The sequence below is a fragment of the Anopheles merus genome, chromosome X (assembly GCF_017562075.2).
Source record: "Anopheles merus strain MAF chromosome X, AmerM5.1, whole genome shotgun sequence".
NCBI classification, from domain to species: domain Eukaryota; kingdom Metazoa; phylum Arthropoda; class Insecta; order Diptera; family Culicidae; genus Anopheles; species Anopheles merus.
The window spans coordinates 1,991,244-2,008,865 of NC_054081.1; the positions used below are offsets into that span (position 1 = coordinate 1,991,244).

The 17,622-nt window shown below is 46.0% G+C and overlaps 2 protein-coding genes and 1 long non-coding RNA gene across 6 annotated transcripts; 2 read left to right on the forward strand and 1 right to left on the reverse strand.

Moving 5' to 3' along the window:
- Nucleotides 1-356: 356 nt before the first annotated feature.
- Nucleotides 357-6,973, forward strand: LOC121597983 (homeobox protein GHOX-7-like). Its single transcript, XM_041924383.1, has 2 exons — nucleotides 357-1,579; nucleotides 5,899-6,973. The coding sequence occupies exons 1-2, from the start codon at nucleotides 796-798 to the stop codon at nucleotides 6,531-6,533; spliced, it is 1,419 nt and encodes a 472-aa protein (XP_041780317.1). The 5' UTR covers nucleotides 357-795; the 3' UTR covers nucleotides 6,534-6,973.
- A 3,876-nt stretch (nucleotides 6,974-10,849) lies between these two features.
- On the forward strand, nucleotides 10,850-11,450 carry LOC121595425. The gene is made up of 2 exons (XR_006005160.1): nucleotides 10,850-10,942; nucleotides 11,012-11,450. It is a non-coding gene; the product is annotated as an uncharacterized LOC121595425 (long non-coding RNA).
- Nucleotides 11,451-12,620: 1,170 nt separating this feature from the next.
- On the reverse strand, nucleotides 12,621-17,132 carry LOC121592114 (synaptic vesicle glycoprotein 2B-like). 4 transcript variants are annotated; one of them, XM_041913670.1, is made up of 9 exons: nucleotides 16,431-17,132; nucleotides 15,260-15,641; nucleotides 15,027-15,189; nucleotides 14,721-14,948; nucleotides 14,504-14,642; nucleotides 13,951-14,419; nucleotides 13,699-13,858; nucleotides 13,465-13,592; nucleotides 12,621-13,398 (listed from the first exon to the last, which is right to left on the reverse strand). In XM_041913670.1, exons 2-9 carry the CDS (start codon nucleotides 15,477-15,479, stop codon nucleotides 13,343-13,345), a joined length of 1,563 nt encoding a protein of 520 aa, XP_041769604.1. In that variant the 5' UTR covers nucleotides 15,480-15,641; nucleotides 16,431-17,132; the 3' UTR covers nucleotides 12,621-13,342. The 4 variants fall into 4 exon arrangements, with proteins under 4 accessions (XP_041769604.1, XP_041769557.1, XP_041769387.1 ...); XM_041913623.1 differs by having other exon boundaries at nucleotides 16,358-17,132; XM_041913453.1 differs by having other exon boundaries at nucleotides 15,994-17,132.
- Between the last annotated feature and the right edge of the window lie 490 nt (nucleotides 17,133-17,622).

The window sequence follows — 17,622 nt, forward strand, 5'->3', positions numbered from 1 at the left end:
TGGCGAAAGAGATCACTGGCTACGGCGGGTTCGCTTCTTCAGAGGGATGTGGAGTTGTGTGTGTGTGTGTGTGTGTGTGTGTGTGTGTGTGTGTGTGTGTGTGTGTGTGTGTGTGTGTGTGTGTGTGTGTGTGTGTGTGTGTGTGTGTGTGTGCTCCTTTCTTCCGTATTGTGGCCGTCTCTCTTTCACGCTTTGGGTCGCATCGTTTGCGCCGTCCCGTTCGCACCCGTGTTACCGCGTTTACACCGTCTTCTTGGGCGGATGCGATTTTCTCACCTGCCGTGTGCGGGGAGATTTCAAGGGTCTTCGGCTCCACGCCACCACCACCGCGGCAAACAAACCGCTGGCGCGTGGGGTGAGCAGATGAGCTCGAGCCGTGCTCATGCCGTTCACGGTCCGGCAGTCCAGTGACGAACGGTGGCCGAGCAGAGCAGTAATTATCCGATAATGTCCGCCCGCGGGCGCTGGACGCATCATTAGCGCGCTGTTTTGGAGCTCACTTATGCAAAGCGCGTGTTTGGGCCGTTTAAGTGATTGTTTGCCGATTGTTAGTAATCGCCGGGAGGATCTAGTGTTGCAAAGTGGTTGTTTGTGTGCTTTCTGTGGGTGTGTTGATGGTATTTTTTGTTTGCATATGTGTACAGGGTCCAGTTGTGAAATGTTAGCAATAGACCGGCACGTGAAGTTATGCCTTTATGCAAGCAATAGTTCTCAACTGATGAAACTGTGAGGTGATCGTCCAAAGATCCCAAGGTCCGAGAACTGCTGTGTTTGTGCGTGTGTGCAATAATTGAAATGAGTAGCAACAACGCCGTCCTCACCAACTCACCCAACTCCGACTCCGACCATGAAGAAGGGCATCCACAGAAATGCCGTCGCCAGGGTGCCTGGATGCCGGCGGCAGTGTCCGATGCCAGCCCACCAGCCAGCCAATATCCCGACGGCTACTGCATCGACATGTCCCCGGCCGGCCACCCGAAATCCCTGCCCAGCTTCTACATCGAACGGTTGCTCGGCTTCGGGCCGGCGGAACATCCGCGACATTCGCGCGACAAGCGCACGCTTTCCACGGGCACACCGGCCAGCCACTGCTCGACGCCTCCGTCCGGCGGTGCGGTCTCGATCGCCAGCGAGCGGGACTGGTGCGGTGCGTCCGCGTCGCTAGCGGCCACCCTGTCCCCGATCGGGTCACCGCTGCCGGAGGAGGAGGAGGAGGACGACGCAGAGGAGTCGCAGGAACCGAAACCGCTCAACCCCTCGCTCAGCTCAATCGTCTACAATCAAGCGGCAGCACCGCGGCACCAATCAATGCAGCCCGGCCGGAAGCTGGTCAACGCGGTGTACATTGCCTGGCCGGAGGGCCGAACGGTGGAGGTGAATCTGGAGCGCTTCCAGCGCAAGATGATGCTGTCAGGTGGCGGCGGTGGCGGTGAGGGCGGTGCCGACCTGGCCGGGTACGGCCAATGGCCCCCGGAACTGGGGACCGGCGTACCTCAGTTTCTGCCGGAGCGTCCCGCACACAAACCAAGCCTCGCCAGCAAGCTGGACTTCAGCAGCGATCCGTACCTTCATTTGCAGGGTAAGGCGTCTTGTTTTTCTCAATCAAAATGAATTGTATAGGTACACAGTTGGAATACAGAGTAGCTTTAAGCTCAGTGGAATGCCAATGGGATGTGGTCGGGGATGTGGAAGAATTGTCAATTGGAATCTTATTGCAGTTCATGCAACCAATTTTTGTTATAAACACATTGACCGTCCGCGGTAAAAAGTGATCGAAGTACTGGATTTAGTACCGGAGAACGGTAGCGAGAAACATCTAGAAACATCCTACCGTGGAACAGACATTCACCAGCTCTACATCCCTTGATAACCGCTGAGATGACCTGGGTCTGAAGAACACCTATAATTCGTTTCTAAGGTATTTGCACAAAAACTTTCTGAAGCAAGACAGTAACAGGAAACAGGGATTGTGGTTGAATTTCCATTTTTGTGACGAGATATTGCTGCTAGGGCCCCAACTCTGGAACACATTGTGACAGAGTTTACTGCCAGGATCCTAATAAGCGACGTAAGCGGCAAGTAGAACAGTGACACTGTATCTAGTGTCCCATTATTTTATATAAAGTTTTGCATGCGACTTTCTCAAAAGCCCGTTGTGCAGCAACAGTGCAAAATTTGTTAGGCAAACTGAGTCCTGCACGTGGAAAGATACGTTGAGTTCCAAAGAGGTATGGATTTAGGGAAAATTGGTGGCTTGATTATTGGTGAACTGAAGTATTTTTTGTCTAAGTAATAGTTGGCTAACGTTTCGATTGAAAAATATGGTTTTGTGTAGAAAAAACGATTTTCTCTAAATTCACAAAACTAACAATTAGTATTAAGAAAATGCTGGGATTTTTTAAAACATGCTAAACTCCATGATCTTGTAAAAGTTTAAAATAAATATTATTTTATTTTGATTTTTTATTAGACAACATTCAAGCTTCAGAAATACGAAGCTGTACAAGTCTCTTTAGTATTTTGTTATAAAAACGAGATTTAAACGTTCCCTCATCAGTTAAATCAAATGACCCTTAACATAGTGATTTTGAAGCAATGCAGCCCGCGAGCTGAAAAGTTTGGAGACCCCTGGTATGGAATATTGATTAATAGGGGGGCCAGAATAGTCCAATGCCAATCAGAGTGCCAACCAATGCAGATAATCAAATCAAACGTGGCAAACAAGCAGCAACATGCGTTCTCACTCAGACGATTGACTACGGTAGGGACCTTGGTTCCAATTTGTCGCAGAAGCAGCAGCATTAAAAGCACATACGCAAGCGCAAGAGCTTCCCCAACAGGACCGGCCATGTTGTTAACGAGGCGTACCGAATTCTGCTCAAATTGTACGATAATGATTGGAGCACGTTTTGGGATCGAGCTTGTAACAATGGCGATAACAAGCCAAACTTCTTGCTCACGACTCGTTTGCCCACGGGTTAAACCACCAGCCATAAACCATATAATGGTTTCTTCCGCCGACTATACCGAAATTTTAGTAACACGTGTCAGGTCGCCATTTTGAGCTGGCTTTGGCTTGCCGTTGGCTGCTGCTGTTCGAAAAGATTACTATGGGTTTCGTTCGTTTCGTTCGGACCGTTTGTGGTGCTGAAAACCAAACTCCTCCCACCAGCGACTGTTTACCCAGGCGTGACAGCTTCTTTTAGTAAGCGATCGTGTAATCTGGCCACCTCTATTATCACATTCATTATCTACTAACACCTCCTTCCTCCCTCCTTCTGCCCCTTGGCTGCCGTGTCTATTGACTCAAGTAATGGTGATTGTTGCTCACCACCAAAAATCGATTATGAGCTATTCGTTCCACTCCTTGCTCCACCTCACACACACACGACCCGCGCGTCCTATGCCAATAGCAGCTCGCCGCTAACCGTTTTCCCAAATGTCTCGAATCTATCGCCTACGGACACTGCGTAGACCAATTAGGGGACCGTAGCACAATGCCGCTGTGTCCAATATGACACGTACACACAAAAAAAAAACAACCGCAACCTACCCTCTCACTCGCAATGTGATAAAAACCGAATAATCATCAATGTGCCACAATGTGCGCACTATTTGTCCAGCTCGTTAGCGTCCCTCTCCTCTCCGAGGGCCTATGCCGAAACGTTCTAATCGACGTTGCATGAGCAGAATAAGACGTCGCCGCAACGAGCAGGCCCCAAAAATGCCGACAGCCTCTTTTGCGGACAAACAGTGTGGTGTCTTCGTTGCCCCAGGGGCCTGGCAGAGAGCATCGATCGACTGGAGGTTCGTGCGGGCGTCTCCCGCGCGTTACTGTAGGGGCACGGGACGACGATAACTTAATGTCAAACAACGGATTTTTGGAAACTGTTTAATGATGTTGTAGCATTGTTAACCGTGCTGCCTGTTGCCCTTCCTTCCCCTTTTCTCTTCCCCAGCCCACCAAAAACCGGCCTGGCAGTGGTAGCCTTCGTGCAAACGAGACTCCGCATCGGTCCATCGGACGCATCATCAGAAAGTCGCACATGTCTAACCATGGATTTTGGTGGGTGAAAGCATCAGCCCCAGGTAAAGTGTATCTGTGTACACTGTCGGTGTCGGTTCCCGTCGCCCGGTGCAGCAGGACTCCCCGTAGCCATTTCACTGCCGTTTGGTTGTTTGTTTCCCGGCTCATTGAACAGTGTGGAATTTTATAAGGTGTTAATTACGGTTGCTTTTCTACACCGGTTGGTACGCACTGCTGTTTGAACTCCACACACAAACACAAACGCACACACACACACATGCACACCATAAGTACCATGGTCATCGACACTCACCGTACCGATGCTTCTCACAGTCTGCAGCACACACCGTGTCCTCCTGGTCCAGGTTCCTGTTCGACGCGTTCCCATCGTGGCCTTGTCCGGAGTCCGTGGTGTATTGTCACGACAAAGCCATCCAGCGGGACATGGGCCCGTATTGGAATGTCGTAAGTGGTAAAAATCACACCAGTGCCCTTCTGTGTACCGGGTTGTTAACTTCATAACCTCGTCATTTTACGGCTGGACGGTGGATCTCGATTAAAGGTCTGTGTCCAGGGCGCGCGCGCGCGCGCAGGACCGTTCTAGCTGTGTCTCCTGACCTGAGCCTGCCTGTTTGGCTGGTACCAGCCCCGAACCGATCAATGGGCGTATGATTATGAAGCGTAAACAGATAATTGTTAAACCAACAACCGTCTCGGCAGGAACTGTTTAATCTGCGGTGCTGCGTTTGCGTGGATCTTCTCCATCCATTTGTACTCCGACAGAAAGCGTCCCCGGGGGGTGAACGTATCTTTTTTGTTTATGTATGCAACAATTTAAATATATACTCATATATTTAAGTATCACTTTAGTACAACAGCAGCACACTGCTAAAATACAATCCGATGAACCTAAATTGGATGGGTAATATCGATCAAGATTCTACCATTGAAGATAATTTGATGCTTTAATAATAACACAGCACTCATGTTGGTTGAATTATATGAGAGTTCAACCTTTCTGTACCGCAACAGAATGTGCTCATAACTGTGGCTGTGAAAAAGTAAGAAAATTATATTTTTTGGTATAACTTCTAAGAATTGTAATATCTTCCTTTTAGAGTTCATGGCATCATTTTTGTTGTTGTTTGAATAGTTTATAAAGTCTTTGGCTCCAACGGAGTTCTTTCGCCTCTTATGGCAGCATTGTTTCATGAACATATTGACCGTCCCTAGTCAAAAGTTACCGGAGAACTTGACTTAGTATCAGAATGCTGGAAAACCTGACAATATGAACGTAGTTTCATGGTTCATGGTCAAATCAAATCTTCTATGGGTCTGACAACTTGAGCCTAATTAGCCCGAAAAGAAGATATACGGATGTATACGATTTCTTCAATCGAGATGTCTCTAGTCATTGTCGAGATGAATATTGCCAAGGGGGGATAAAAAGGTTTACTTTGCAACTAAAATACCCCCGTTCGAATAGGGCTTTCGAGGTTTCTAACGACATGTTTTCAAGTAGTCTAGATTTGTGCATGAAATCCTTTACGTGCTCTACGGCTCATTCGGTAGCCTGTTACACACTCGTTGCTTAGGTGCGCTCTGCACACACTTAGCACGCCACGCTAGTGTATGCGTCATAGTGTGCGTGAGCGCACTGTCCATTCCTAGATGTCGACCAGCAGCAGTGCAACTGCTGCGGCGAATCCAGAGCACGGTACGTCTTTCCACAACAATATTCTAACAAAAATTATCTGAGTGATTCAATTTCAACGATTTTTCGTGGCGACACGTGCATTCCTCGAACAGCGCAAACAAAATGCTGAACCAACGCAACTGAGCCCTGTTTTCCCATCCATTCTCTCTTGCAGCATCCACGCTGGTGAAGCGCTACCGGAAACAGAATCGGGAGCGGAAACCGCGCCAGGCGTACAGTGCGATGCAGCTCGAGCGGCTCGAGGACGAGTTCCAGCGCAATATCTACCTGAACGTGAACAAGCGGTTCGAGCTTGCGCAGTGTCTCGGGCTGACTGAGACGCAGATCAAGACCTGGTTCCAGAACCGGCGCACCAAGTTTAAGAAGCAGCAGGACTCGCGCAACAAGCGCGAACAGCGCCAGCAGGCGCAGCTGATCGCCCAGTGGCTGTTTCAGCCGCCGCAGCTTGGTAGCATTCCACTGGACGGGCAGTTGCAGCCGATGCCCCGGCTCGCCGCACTGCCCGTGCACCGGTCATCGCTGGCCCTGGCACAGGGTACGCTCCAGTCGGCCCTAATGGCACCGTACCATCTGCTACCGCCGACATCATTGACAGTGCAACAGCATCAACATCAGCAGCGGTGTGCCTTGGAGGAAGGACCGCGTGTTGTCAAACCGGTGTACACGGTCCGCTCGCCGAATACAGTGCCAGCGTTTCCCACGGCTGTACCATACGCGACGTCCTCCGTTGTCTCATCGCTACAGACTGGCGGAGCAAAGGACCTGCAGCAGGTGGACGCATCGGGTTGAGGAGCGCAGTGGTCGTAGGAAAACATGCTTGTGAGAGTGAAGACCGCTGAGCTTTCAAGCGATTTAAAAGTGCAGGCGTGTAAGGCGTGTAATGTAATCAACCAACGGATTTGTTTAATTAAAATGATTATAAGGGAATAAAACGACAATTTCATTGTAGTTTCTAGCGCCGTTATGTTTATCTTTATTCATACATTGGAAGCCTCGAATAGTGTTGGGTATTCCGTTAAAACAATCCCAAGCACTACAAATCAACTTAACGATTCCTCAACAGTGTCTAAACGACTCAAACTCTCGGCCTAAAAGGTATCTTAAAAGACTCCGTTTAGCAGCTGGCAAGCGACTGACGCATTTTAAAAACAGCAAAACAAAAGTTGATGCCGGATAGCCACATGCCTTGTACCTTTCCTTGCTTTCATAGCTTTCACCTTCCCTGTTCTGTTCCGAATCTTAATCAGAATTTCCTTTTGGTATGCAAAACGACGAGGGAAGGGGCAGGTGTAGATACCAGTAAGCACTAATGTTGCGATAAATACATGTTAAAATACTTATATTCTAACGGATTTTGCGTTTTTCCACATTTTTTTTCATCAAATGATTTTACTCTCTCATAAAGCTCCATTTCTTCAAATTTTCACGTTTTACTCTAACAAAAATGTTACCAAAATGTTTGTTTACATTAGCAATTAAAAAAATTAGCGCTTTTCTCTACTGGATTCCAATAAATCCTACCGAGATTAGATCGCTATTGGAATAGCCATCAAACACCAATCCCAATGGAATCTCAATCGAAACCCAATCGATTCCAAATTCCAATCGCACCGGTTCTGTGACCAGGTCTTGATTAGAGAGTTTTCCAAGAATTCTCATAGTGGTGCTGTTTCAGGTGGACTGTTTAAGCCACCGCAGCTTGGCAGTATTCCGCTGCCCCGGCTAGCCGAACTACCCCTGTACCGTTCAGCGCTGGCCCTTGCACAGGGTACTCTTCATTCGGCTCTAATGGCACCGTACCATCTGCTACCACCGACATCATTGACAGTGCAACATCAGCAGCGGTGTGCCTTGGAGGAAGCTAATGGTACATAAGCAGTCGTTAATTTACCCAATCGGGCAGTTTTGATATATCCTTTTCCTTCCTCTATTTATTGCGGTTTGTTTTCTGCCAAATTATTAATAAATCACACGAAATGCGTTAAATCATAGTTTAAACCCGTGTCTGTGCCCCATCGGATGCGATTTTATCCAAGGTGTGAAGTGGAGGTGAAGTGCTTCGGAGCAAATTGGCATTTCACGACTTGACATAACAATACTGGGTGCTCCGGTATTAAAATCGGGAAGGGCTGGAGGGGAGAAAATTGTATGCAATTTGACATAACAATACTCAATGATGGCGCCCGGCAAACGCGCTAATAATTAACTTCTAAATAAACACACCTTGCTTGGGGCTCCGGTATTAAAATCAGGAAGGGCTGGAGGGGAGAAAATTGTATGCAATTTGGCATAACAATACTCAACGATGGCGCCCGGCAAACGCGCTAATAATTCACCTTCTAAATAAACACACCTTGCTTGGGGCTCCGGTATTAAAATCAGGAAGGGCTGGAGGGGAGAAAATTGTATGCAATTTGACATAACAATACTCAATGATGGCGCCCGGCAAACGCGCTAATAATTCACCTTCTAAATAAATACACCTTGCTTGGGGCTCCGGTATTAAAATCAGGAAGGGCTGGAGGGGAGAAAATTGTATGCAATGTGACATAACAATACTCAATGATGGCGCCCGGCAAACGCGCTAATAATTCACCTTCTAAATAAACACACCTTGTTTTTATCGGAACGGACTGTCAAATTTTTACATGGGATTTGACAGATACCGTGGAACGTACGTCAGAATTGATTTTTTTATTCTGTTGGAATGTCGCATCCGATTTTATGTATAGTCTGCTCCCGAGTTACGCAGTTTGTGCGTTCCTGAGGAATAAGGCCCGTGTCTGTGCTCCCTCGCATGCGATTTTTTCGCACGTGCTGTCAAAGGCTTTTTCGTATAATATTGCGATTATTTGGATGATTTTAATAATATAACAATTATGAAAAAATAAGTTGAGATTGTTCCTGCAAAACACCACACATTTGGTTTGACAGATAAAACCGGATGCGGTGTCCGACGAAATCAAAATTTTTTGATTCCGTCGTACGACGAAATCGCACGTCCGACGTTATCTGTCAAATCTCATATAAAATTTTGACAGGCCTTCCGATAAAATCGCATCCGATGGAGCACAGACACGGGCCTAACCCAAGTAGCCTTAAGAAACTCTATTTGATTATTAACAGTTTTTTAAAGCCTTTAAAAATCAAATAGAGTTTCTTAAGAGAATATGACATTTGCCAGCGTTACATCATAACGACGTATTCCGTTACACTCGTTTTTGTTCGATTCGGGTTACTATAACACACAGTGTTTTTCAAATTTTATGTACACCATTTCCAATTTATTCAATATTCGGAAAATCATTTTTCATTCTTATTTATGTAATAATGCGTATTTATTTTTACACCAAACTATTTTTTATTAACTGTTTGAAAACTATGTGTTTTCTTTTATTCCTCTATTTGAAGCTGCGGTGATAATAAAAAAAGAATTTAAAAATAAAAAATTAATATTTCATATTTTCAAATAATACATGTGAAGAGTTTGATAAAGGGTATGAAATATTTGCAAATGAGAAATTTTTTCATAAAAATGTATATTTTCTTGGGCAAAATAATATGCTCTTGATGACGATAATTTTTGAGACATACTGTACATGGTCACGTACATGGCGCCTCCATTTCTTATGTCAAAAAGTTCGTCAAGCTTCGTGTGTGTAGCGTGTGTGTAGATGGCAACAAAACCAAGCGTCTGCGACAACTTTTATCAGCTATTGTTTAATTTGTGTGTCATCATGATTTTATAACAGGTCAGTGTATCGATATTACCATTATCTTCACATGAGCTACATAAGTTTTATATTCCGCAGCATATTTGATTTGGATAGCGTTTGGACATCATGCTTTTCGTACACGGCTGCAGCTGACCTCCATGCTGATATAATGGAAGAAACCCATGGAATGAAAGAAACTTATGTGATACAGTGACAATATGCAGTGACAAAACGATGAAATGTCGAATAAAAGTATTTGTGGTGAATTTATGCATTTATTCCATGAAATATTAACACCTTCTGTTGTAACTTAACGAAGATCTAGCAAATGCATATAGAATGAGACAGAGCAATACAGCCATCTCTGTCGATTTGTTCGTTGAGTTTGATATTTTTCGTTAAAAATACCGGCGAAATTTGAATTTTTAACGAAGCCAGGAAAGCGTTACGCAGTGTTTTAAGCCCTGAAATTACTGCTGTATGGAAAGCTAAAAGTAATACTTTTAGGCATACTTTTAACGGTTTCTTAACAGAATTGTGCTACTTGGGCAGTGACAAAACGATGAAATGTCGAATAAAAGTATTTGTGGTGAATTTATGCATTTATTCCATGAAATATTAACACCTTCTGTTGTAACTTAACGAAGATCTAGCAAATGCATATAGAATGAGACAGAGCAATACAGCCATCTCTGTCGATTTGTTCGTTGAGTTTGATATTTTTCGTTAAAAATACCGGCGAAATTTGAATTTTTAACGAAGCCAGGAAAGCGTTACGCAGTGTTTTAAGCCCTGAAATTACTGCTGTATGGAAAGCTAAAAGTAATACTTTTAGGCATACTTTTAACGGTTTCTTAACAGAATTGTGCTACTTGGGAAGTAAGTCGAATGTCGCTGTTTTCGGCCAAAATAAAATTGATAACTCGGTAATTTTTATTTAATTTGGTACTTTTATTCACTGTATCACTTATTTGATACGATTCGTGCCAAATATTCTGATTATTTTGGCTTTTTAGTGGATTAAATATACTACTCGAAATACAATTTATACTGCATTGGACAGTTCTTGAAGTAAATTACATTGATTTGACGTTTAATCTACCAAATTTAGAAAATCGCGTATCTCCGAGTCCTCGTAAGTCGAGAACCGCGTAACTGGGGAACAGACTGTATCAATGTAATTATAAAGGGGTTGAAGGAATTATGTCAAATTTATGTGTTATTATAGTTCAACTATTAAACTTATCTCTATAATCGGAATATCAATCAAAATAGCACTTGCCAGAAGCACTTGGCACTTTTATGGTACAATCGATAAAATCACATCCGGTGACGCACTTCCACCACCCTCATTAATGCACCTTGTCCATTTGCTCTCAATATCCTCACCTTGTCATATCCATACAGCTTGATCCGATGGAGCACAGGCACCGCCATTATACATCTTTCGCTTGCACCGAGTAGCAGAATAAGCATTTGAAGGTAAGAAAATCGCTAACTGCAAAAATTACTATTTTTTTTATTCTTAATTCAACTTCTATCTCAAACCAGAATCAAAATTCAAGTATTCTAAAATGGAACAACCTAAAATCGCCTTAGGCCAGTTTATTCGTACACCGATGCATAGCCAAGGCATCGTAATAGAAATCAAAGCCAACGGCCACGTACTTTACCAACTATGTGACAAAGAGCTGATTTTTGAAGCAGAAACATATACAATCTTACCGACCCCAATTGAGGATATACACCCGGGTCAGTTTTGTAAAATCCTTCAAGGGAGTAAAAAAGGCGTGCGCGGAAGAACGCTAGGCAGCCAGGGTGGCATGGTGTACATAATGATATCACCACAATACCTTCAGCGACGTTTCCTCCACCCAAATATGTATCCAGTCGCTAAAGAGCCATGGAACAATTTGCATGTTTATCCCTGCGTGTGTCGCGGCTCAAGTTGGTTATTATGAATAAAAATTAACAAGTAGTGGTTAATGTATTATTGTAGTGATTGTCTTATTTATTTGTCTCGATTGTAACCAATGTCGATACATAATACGCCATCGCTAGCTGCATACTTTGGAAACGGCTTCTAAGCTCAGCCGTCCGTTCCCATTTCCAACTAGAACTGCGCAATGCGCTCCTCACCCGTAGCGGCCACCGGTTTTGGGTGACCTTTGAGCGGCGCTGCCATTTGTAGTTGGTGAACCTGCTACGCCGATTCTGGAACTAGGTCTTGATTACAGGGGTTTTCAAGAGTTCTCACAATTGTGGAACACTTTCTTGACTCTTTCGGGAAATGAACTTTATATGGTGGGTTTGGATTCTATAGCTTTTTGAGCAAATCTAATAGGAATTTTCAATGATCCTGTTAAAAAGGGTACCATAGAGTCAAATTACCCTCTTATAAAATTCACTTCACATACGAAAGAATCAAAAAAGTGTCGCCCAATTATGAAACTCCCTGGAAAACTCTGTAAGGTATCAGTAAGTCCGATATGTTTGGCGATACATTTCGACAATTTCGGCTGCTTTGCTGTCAAATTGCTGCTTGTCGTAGAGCGTAGGTAGATGATGGTTGGCATGTTTATTGAACGCGTAGAAGATTGTTTTCACCCACAGGCACCTGGCAGATGTGCTGTAACTGTATGCTGAGTTCTTGAAACCACACCCACGGGGCCCCGAACCGCTTCCAAGCAATTGCTACTCCAGCTCTGATACCGACTAAATCATCCCGACGGAACCACTCATATCCATACGGAAACGCTAACTGCCAGCCGAAGCCAGCTTCAAACAGCTCCGACCGATCCGAGTTTGTAGTGTTGCACCAATATTCCGGAGCTGCTTCCGATTTGCGTGGAGTCATTTCTGAGAAATTAGCCATGACTGGTAACATGTTGACAGGTTTGTTACATGCTTGCGGTAAAAAGTATTACTGATTGCATGTTGGATGGATGTGATGGATGAATGGATCTGAATCGAGGGACTTACTGGCTGAAAATAATTGCATGTTTTTCCAACGCAGATTAATATCCCATGTTGTGGGCAGCCCTGAACTTGTCGTGGCAGTTGCGCTAGCCTTTTGCCAAGAGAAATTATAAAAATGTTAGAATTTGATGATTTACTACTAGCTTACTAATCTGTGCAAAGGGACAAAATACTTAACTATGTAAAGCTATCACAATTTATTGGAAGATCAAACAATTATACAGAATATATATACAATCAGGATTTAAGGAAAACAAAATCGCCCCGAACATTTCATAACGAACGCAACAGTTCTGTGGAACGCTGTAAAAACGGTTTTGCGGTACGTCGTCAAAAATAATCCCCATCTTGTATGGATTTCAAAACTTGGAACACTCCAAACTGTAACCTCAAAAAGAAGAAGTTGAATTTCTTCTTGAAAATCGTAGCGGTTAGCAGTTTCAAATTACAAAAAGACACTAGAATGTGGCAGCCTCCCAAGGTGCTTAAGCTTTGGTTTTTTAATGCACGTCGGGCACGTACCGCGGATTGACGGGTTCGTGAACTGTAATGAAACATGTGCTTCTGTTTCGATTTTGCAAACACTTTCTTACTTCTTAACCATTTTATTTCAAGTACCTTATTCAAAACAGCATTCTGTTTGCACTGGACTTTGGTTACAAATGTAGACCCTGCGTAGGGTTATAGTTGATGTATCTGTTCTCTTCTTCTCGCTGCCTCATCTCGACCAGACGAGCAGATAATTTAACGTTTGACTTACACTAGTTTGAAAATACTGCATGTTTATACAATTGGAGTTGTGTGCTATCGGGAGTCGTGGGAGAACTAATGTTACTTTGTATGTTACGCTAAACATAACAACGTGGACCGCGTGGTCCGCTGTGGTCCAATCGTTCCTTGCAACTACTGAAGCGCTGTAGTACCGGTGTTGGGAAGAAAAAAGCACAATATTGCGCTACCTGTTGGGTGGAGAGATAGGTTGGGGTAGAAAATTAAAATGTTGGAAGCTTGCAAACGCTACTTACCGAAGAGCATGATCGAAAATAGCACTATAGGAACAAGACAGTTCAAATCAACCAGGAACCCGAACATCAGATTTCCCAGCAACGCTCCACAACGACCAAATGTGAGCGAAAATGCAGCCGCCATTACTCTAAACGCGTTCGAAACGAATTGTTGTCAGCAGAAAAAAAAAGACAAAACAAATATATACAAACACAGTAAGATACGTAGCACGTAGCGTATCTCTCAACACTCACCGTAGGTTGGTTGGAAACAGATCTACCATTACGCAGTACACAGTGCTGATCCCCATGGAGGTGAGTGCTTCGAAAATGCACGAAAGGATGAGATTCTGCGTCGAGTTACCTACGTACGCAAGTCCGACAGTAACGAGACCCGCCACTAGCAAGCTGAATACTGTTACGGAAGGAATCGGAGGGTGAAAAATGGTGCATCTGGTGAGTGTGTGTTTTCAATCAGGGTCGGGGCACTGGACTCAGGGTACTCACTCAAGAAAAACTTTGCCCCGAGCCGGTGGACACACAGCGGTAGCCACAGGCTGGTCGGGATGCAGGCAATGCCGAGCAGCAACGTATGCCAGTACACCTTCGTGTCGATCTCGGTGCCGCAGAAGTCGTCCACCAGCGTGTCGTTGACGTTCTCCAGGACGATCGAGGACACATCGCAGACAGACACGGTCGCGTTTGGGTACCGCTTCTCGTACTCCTCGAACCGCCCGAACAGCTCGGGAAACCAGATCATCAGCGTGTAGTAGCTGGTGGTAATGCCGAACTGGATCATGCAGGCGAGCGCCGTGTTGCGCCGAAATTCGGCACTGCAGAGCGCCTTTGTCTGCTCCCAGATCTCCGGCAGCAGTATCTTCATGTGCTTCGGGTCGTGTATGTTGAACGTGCGGATCGAGCGGTTGTGCGTTTCCATGATCGTGTTGCTTCGGTCCGATTCCTTAAGACGTCCGATCTGAAGTTCGAAGTTGTAGTAGAGACAGATTTGATAAAGGTGTTGGAGTTCTATAAGGCTCTACTTCGCCCGCACTGTACCTACCGGACATTCGTGACGATCCCGACCGGTGTTAATGTGGTAAATGTCCTTCAGAATTTCTAACGCCAGGGCAGGTTCGCCACATTCAATCAGGAATTTGGGGCTTTCGGGAAAATACAAGAGCCACAGCCCTAACAGGAGGCTGTAAGGTAAGCGTGAAAGAATAGCATAAGTGCGTGAATTATCTTTCGATACTACCTGCAATCTACTGTTGTCCTACCTTGGAATGGAACAGAGTGCTACGAATAGATTCCAGCTGCTGAACTTGATGCCACCGTCGGCCGTCCCGAACTGCAGCGGCAGCGGTATGATCAGCCATGCAATGCACGGCAGGACAACGATCCCGAGCGTCCAGAATAGCTCCATCCAGCACAGGATCTTCTCACGGTACGCTGTCGGCTGGAACTCGCCCAGGTACGGAAAGCAAATGCCCATGGCACCAGTAATGCTGGACAATGAAAAAAAAAAAAGGTTAAACACCGTGGTCTGGTGAAAGGGCGTAACAAAACAAGGCTTTCCTACTCACGCGAAACCATTGATGAACCGAAGAAATATAAATATCGGAAAGATTTGTGCGGTAGTCGACAAGAGACCAACGGTACCGTCCAGCAGCAGTGCGGCGATCAGCACTATCCGCCGGCCTTTGGTATCAGCCAGACAGCCCCAGAAGTATGAACCTACGACCATACCTGCGGAATGGAGTGCACGACGAAAGATGAGCGGTCATGGTAGTGTGCGATAAGTATTCCCGCCACCTACCTAGCATTGGGGCAGCCGTCAGCCAGCCCTTGTCCTCCGATGTCATGCGAAAGTCGCAGGTAGCGGACGGCAGCACAAACGACATCACGGTGATGCCGATCGCCGTGTTGGCGTAGATCAGTCCGCATAGTGCCAGCAAGCGATAGTGAAACCAGCCAAACCCGGTAAGCGTTAACGCCTGTTCGTAGTCAATCTCAAAGATGCTGTTGATGTCAGACATGGTGCGGATGGTGTCCTCTACATCATCAGCGGCGGTGAAGCGAAGAAGGAAGCAAAACACTACGCGATGTTGTATTCTACCCTGCCGATGTCCTGTTGCGCGAGATTATACAATGCGTTTGAAGAGCTGCCGCAGACAGCTTTTATAAAGTGCGCAGGAGGGCTGATGCGAATAGGGAAGAGTTGTTATTAGTAAAGGCAAATCAAGACACAGTTCAATAAGTGACAACTCAAAATAAGCAGTTCGGAAAATGTCACGACCAAGCAACGGCGATATCTTTGCAGGTTACAAGTGCTAATCTGCTTCGTCCCGCTCAAACTACTGGGTGGCGATTAAATTAGAGTATAACTCAAATTGGCATACATAATCGCTTCAAATTGGCGAAGAAGTGACCAGTAATTATGTTACACCAGTTTATTTCCGCAAAGTTTTCAGGCGTTTTTCTGCACGATTTGAGGGCATCTCAAACATTCACTATTAAAACCAAAAAACTACTCCCAATCACCACACGCACCTTGGTTCCTCACCATACCATTACTTGCACGGTGAACGATTACACAACCAGCGTCTTGATAGTGTTTCGTCACATTCATCAATATCCGGTGAAGATATACAGTACGGTAGAAGTCTAAAAAAAAAGATACCAACGTCGTAGGCACACAAAGGTCTAGTAACAGACACGCAACTATCTCCGACCAGATATTATGTAAACCGACTCGGATCGCTGTACTTGATCACTCAAAGAGTCCTCGTGATGTTCCACACAACGGAATGCACTATTGATTGAAGATCGTTTCTTTGATGGACGATTGGAGAGGCTCACACGATCACTTCCCGTAGCATCTAACACTCAGCAGATTCTACTAGATTCAACTCACGCCACTTCTGCTTGCGAATGGGGGAGCAGCAGAGCTCAAGGACACGTAACCAGAGGCCGCCACCTGCACCTACCACCACGTGTGCCACGCTTAAACTCTCCTCCGCTCCCTTAGGTGACAGCGACCCAACAGCTGCGTCCCCTTGGGCTGTGCAGGATTCGAACCAATCGGTTTCGCAAGGCACGCACTCACTCGGGACGCACAGCTACAACCGTCCTGCATGCGTGTTGCCGGACAGGGCAGAATGGTTGGCAGAACGGCAGCATGCAGTGGACGACTGGCCGCACACAACTGTCACGGGAGGCGACCAACCCCAAAGGGCTAGCACCAGTACGGTCGGGTCAGGCTAGCGCCCAAAAAACCGTTCCCACTGTTCCCAAGAATAGGTACGCTCGCGGCGTTCGCCGTCCAATGCGCACTTGACCACTGCGGGAAATAAGGGTTTTGAAATAATGAGCTGTAAAAATAAATGCTTGATGCGACAGAGTGTGTGTGTTTGTGGGTGTGGGGAGAGGGAGGAGGAGGGGGGGGGTGGAGAGTTGGTGCCATGAGGTCAGAGGGAAAGGGATCAAAGAAAGTGGCAAGCTCCGTGTTGGAGGTGTTGGTAGTGATTTGCTTTCACCAAAGCGGTGCGACAGTACAGTGCCAAAGCGTGGCAGAGGCGAACGGCCCTCGCAGGAAGCCGTCGTTGCAGCAGCAAAACAAACACACCAGTGGGATGATATTCCTCTGCCCAGCAGCGGCGCTGCTAAAACCCTCAGAGCCGTCGCAGCAACCGACCGATCAAGATCACGATCATCCCTTTACAGGCTGCCAACGCCACCTTTTACTTTCTTCGATCGCCCTCGAGCACGGGTCGGCGACGATCATGTGTCCGCCCGCCAGCGTGAACTTTACCGATAGCGCCCCGTCGGTGTTGCCGGGGCGGGCACAGCAAGTGCAAGTGCAAGTGTTTTTCCACTTGCGCGGCATAACACACATACACGCAAGCGAATGATGCTTTCGTTCCCTTCTCCGTCCGCCACCGGCATTGTGTTGTGGGTATTATTAGAACAACGTGGCATTGTCGTTGGTGCTCTCCGACCGATACGGATACGGTGTGACCGGGGATCGGGTTGGACCGACAAAACCACACTTGTTCGTCTAATTATTTACCGAAATTATATATTTTGCTGTCGTCCCCTAACATACACTCGGAGACTGTTGCGTCTCAGGGGTTCACGCCACGTGTGCCAAGGGGTTAAGAAGAGCTTCAATGATTCCTC

Coding starts and splice junctions, on each gene's coding strand:
- LOC121592114 (XM_041913670.1), bottom strand. CDS start 15,479: ATGTCTGACATCAACAGCATCTTTGAGATTGACTACGAACAGGCGTTA. Junction 15,190..15,259: donor GACGGCTGCCCCAATGCTAG/GTAGGTGGCGGG, acceptor TCCATTCCGCAG/GTATGGTCGTAGGTTCATAC. Junction 13,859..13,950: donor CGGGGCAAAGTTTTTCTTGA/GTGAGTACCCTG, acceptor CTTCCGTAACAG/TATTCAGCTTGCTAGTGGCG.
- LOC121597983 (XM_041924383.1), top strand. CDS start 796: ATGAGTAGCAACAACGCCGTCCTCACCAACTCACCCAACTCCGACTCC. Junction 1,580..5,898: donor TCCGTACCTTCATTTGCAGG/GTAAGGCGTCTT, acceptor TCTCTCTTGCAG/CATCCACGCTGGTGAAGCGC.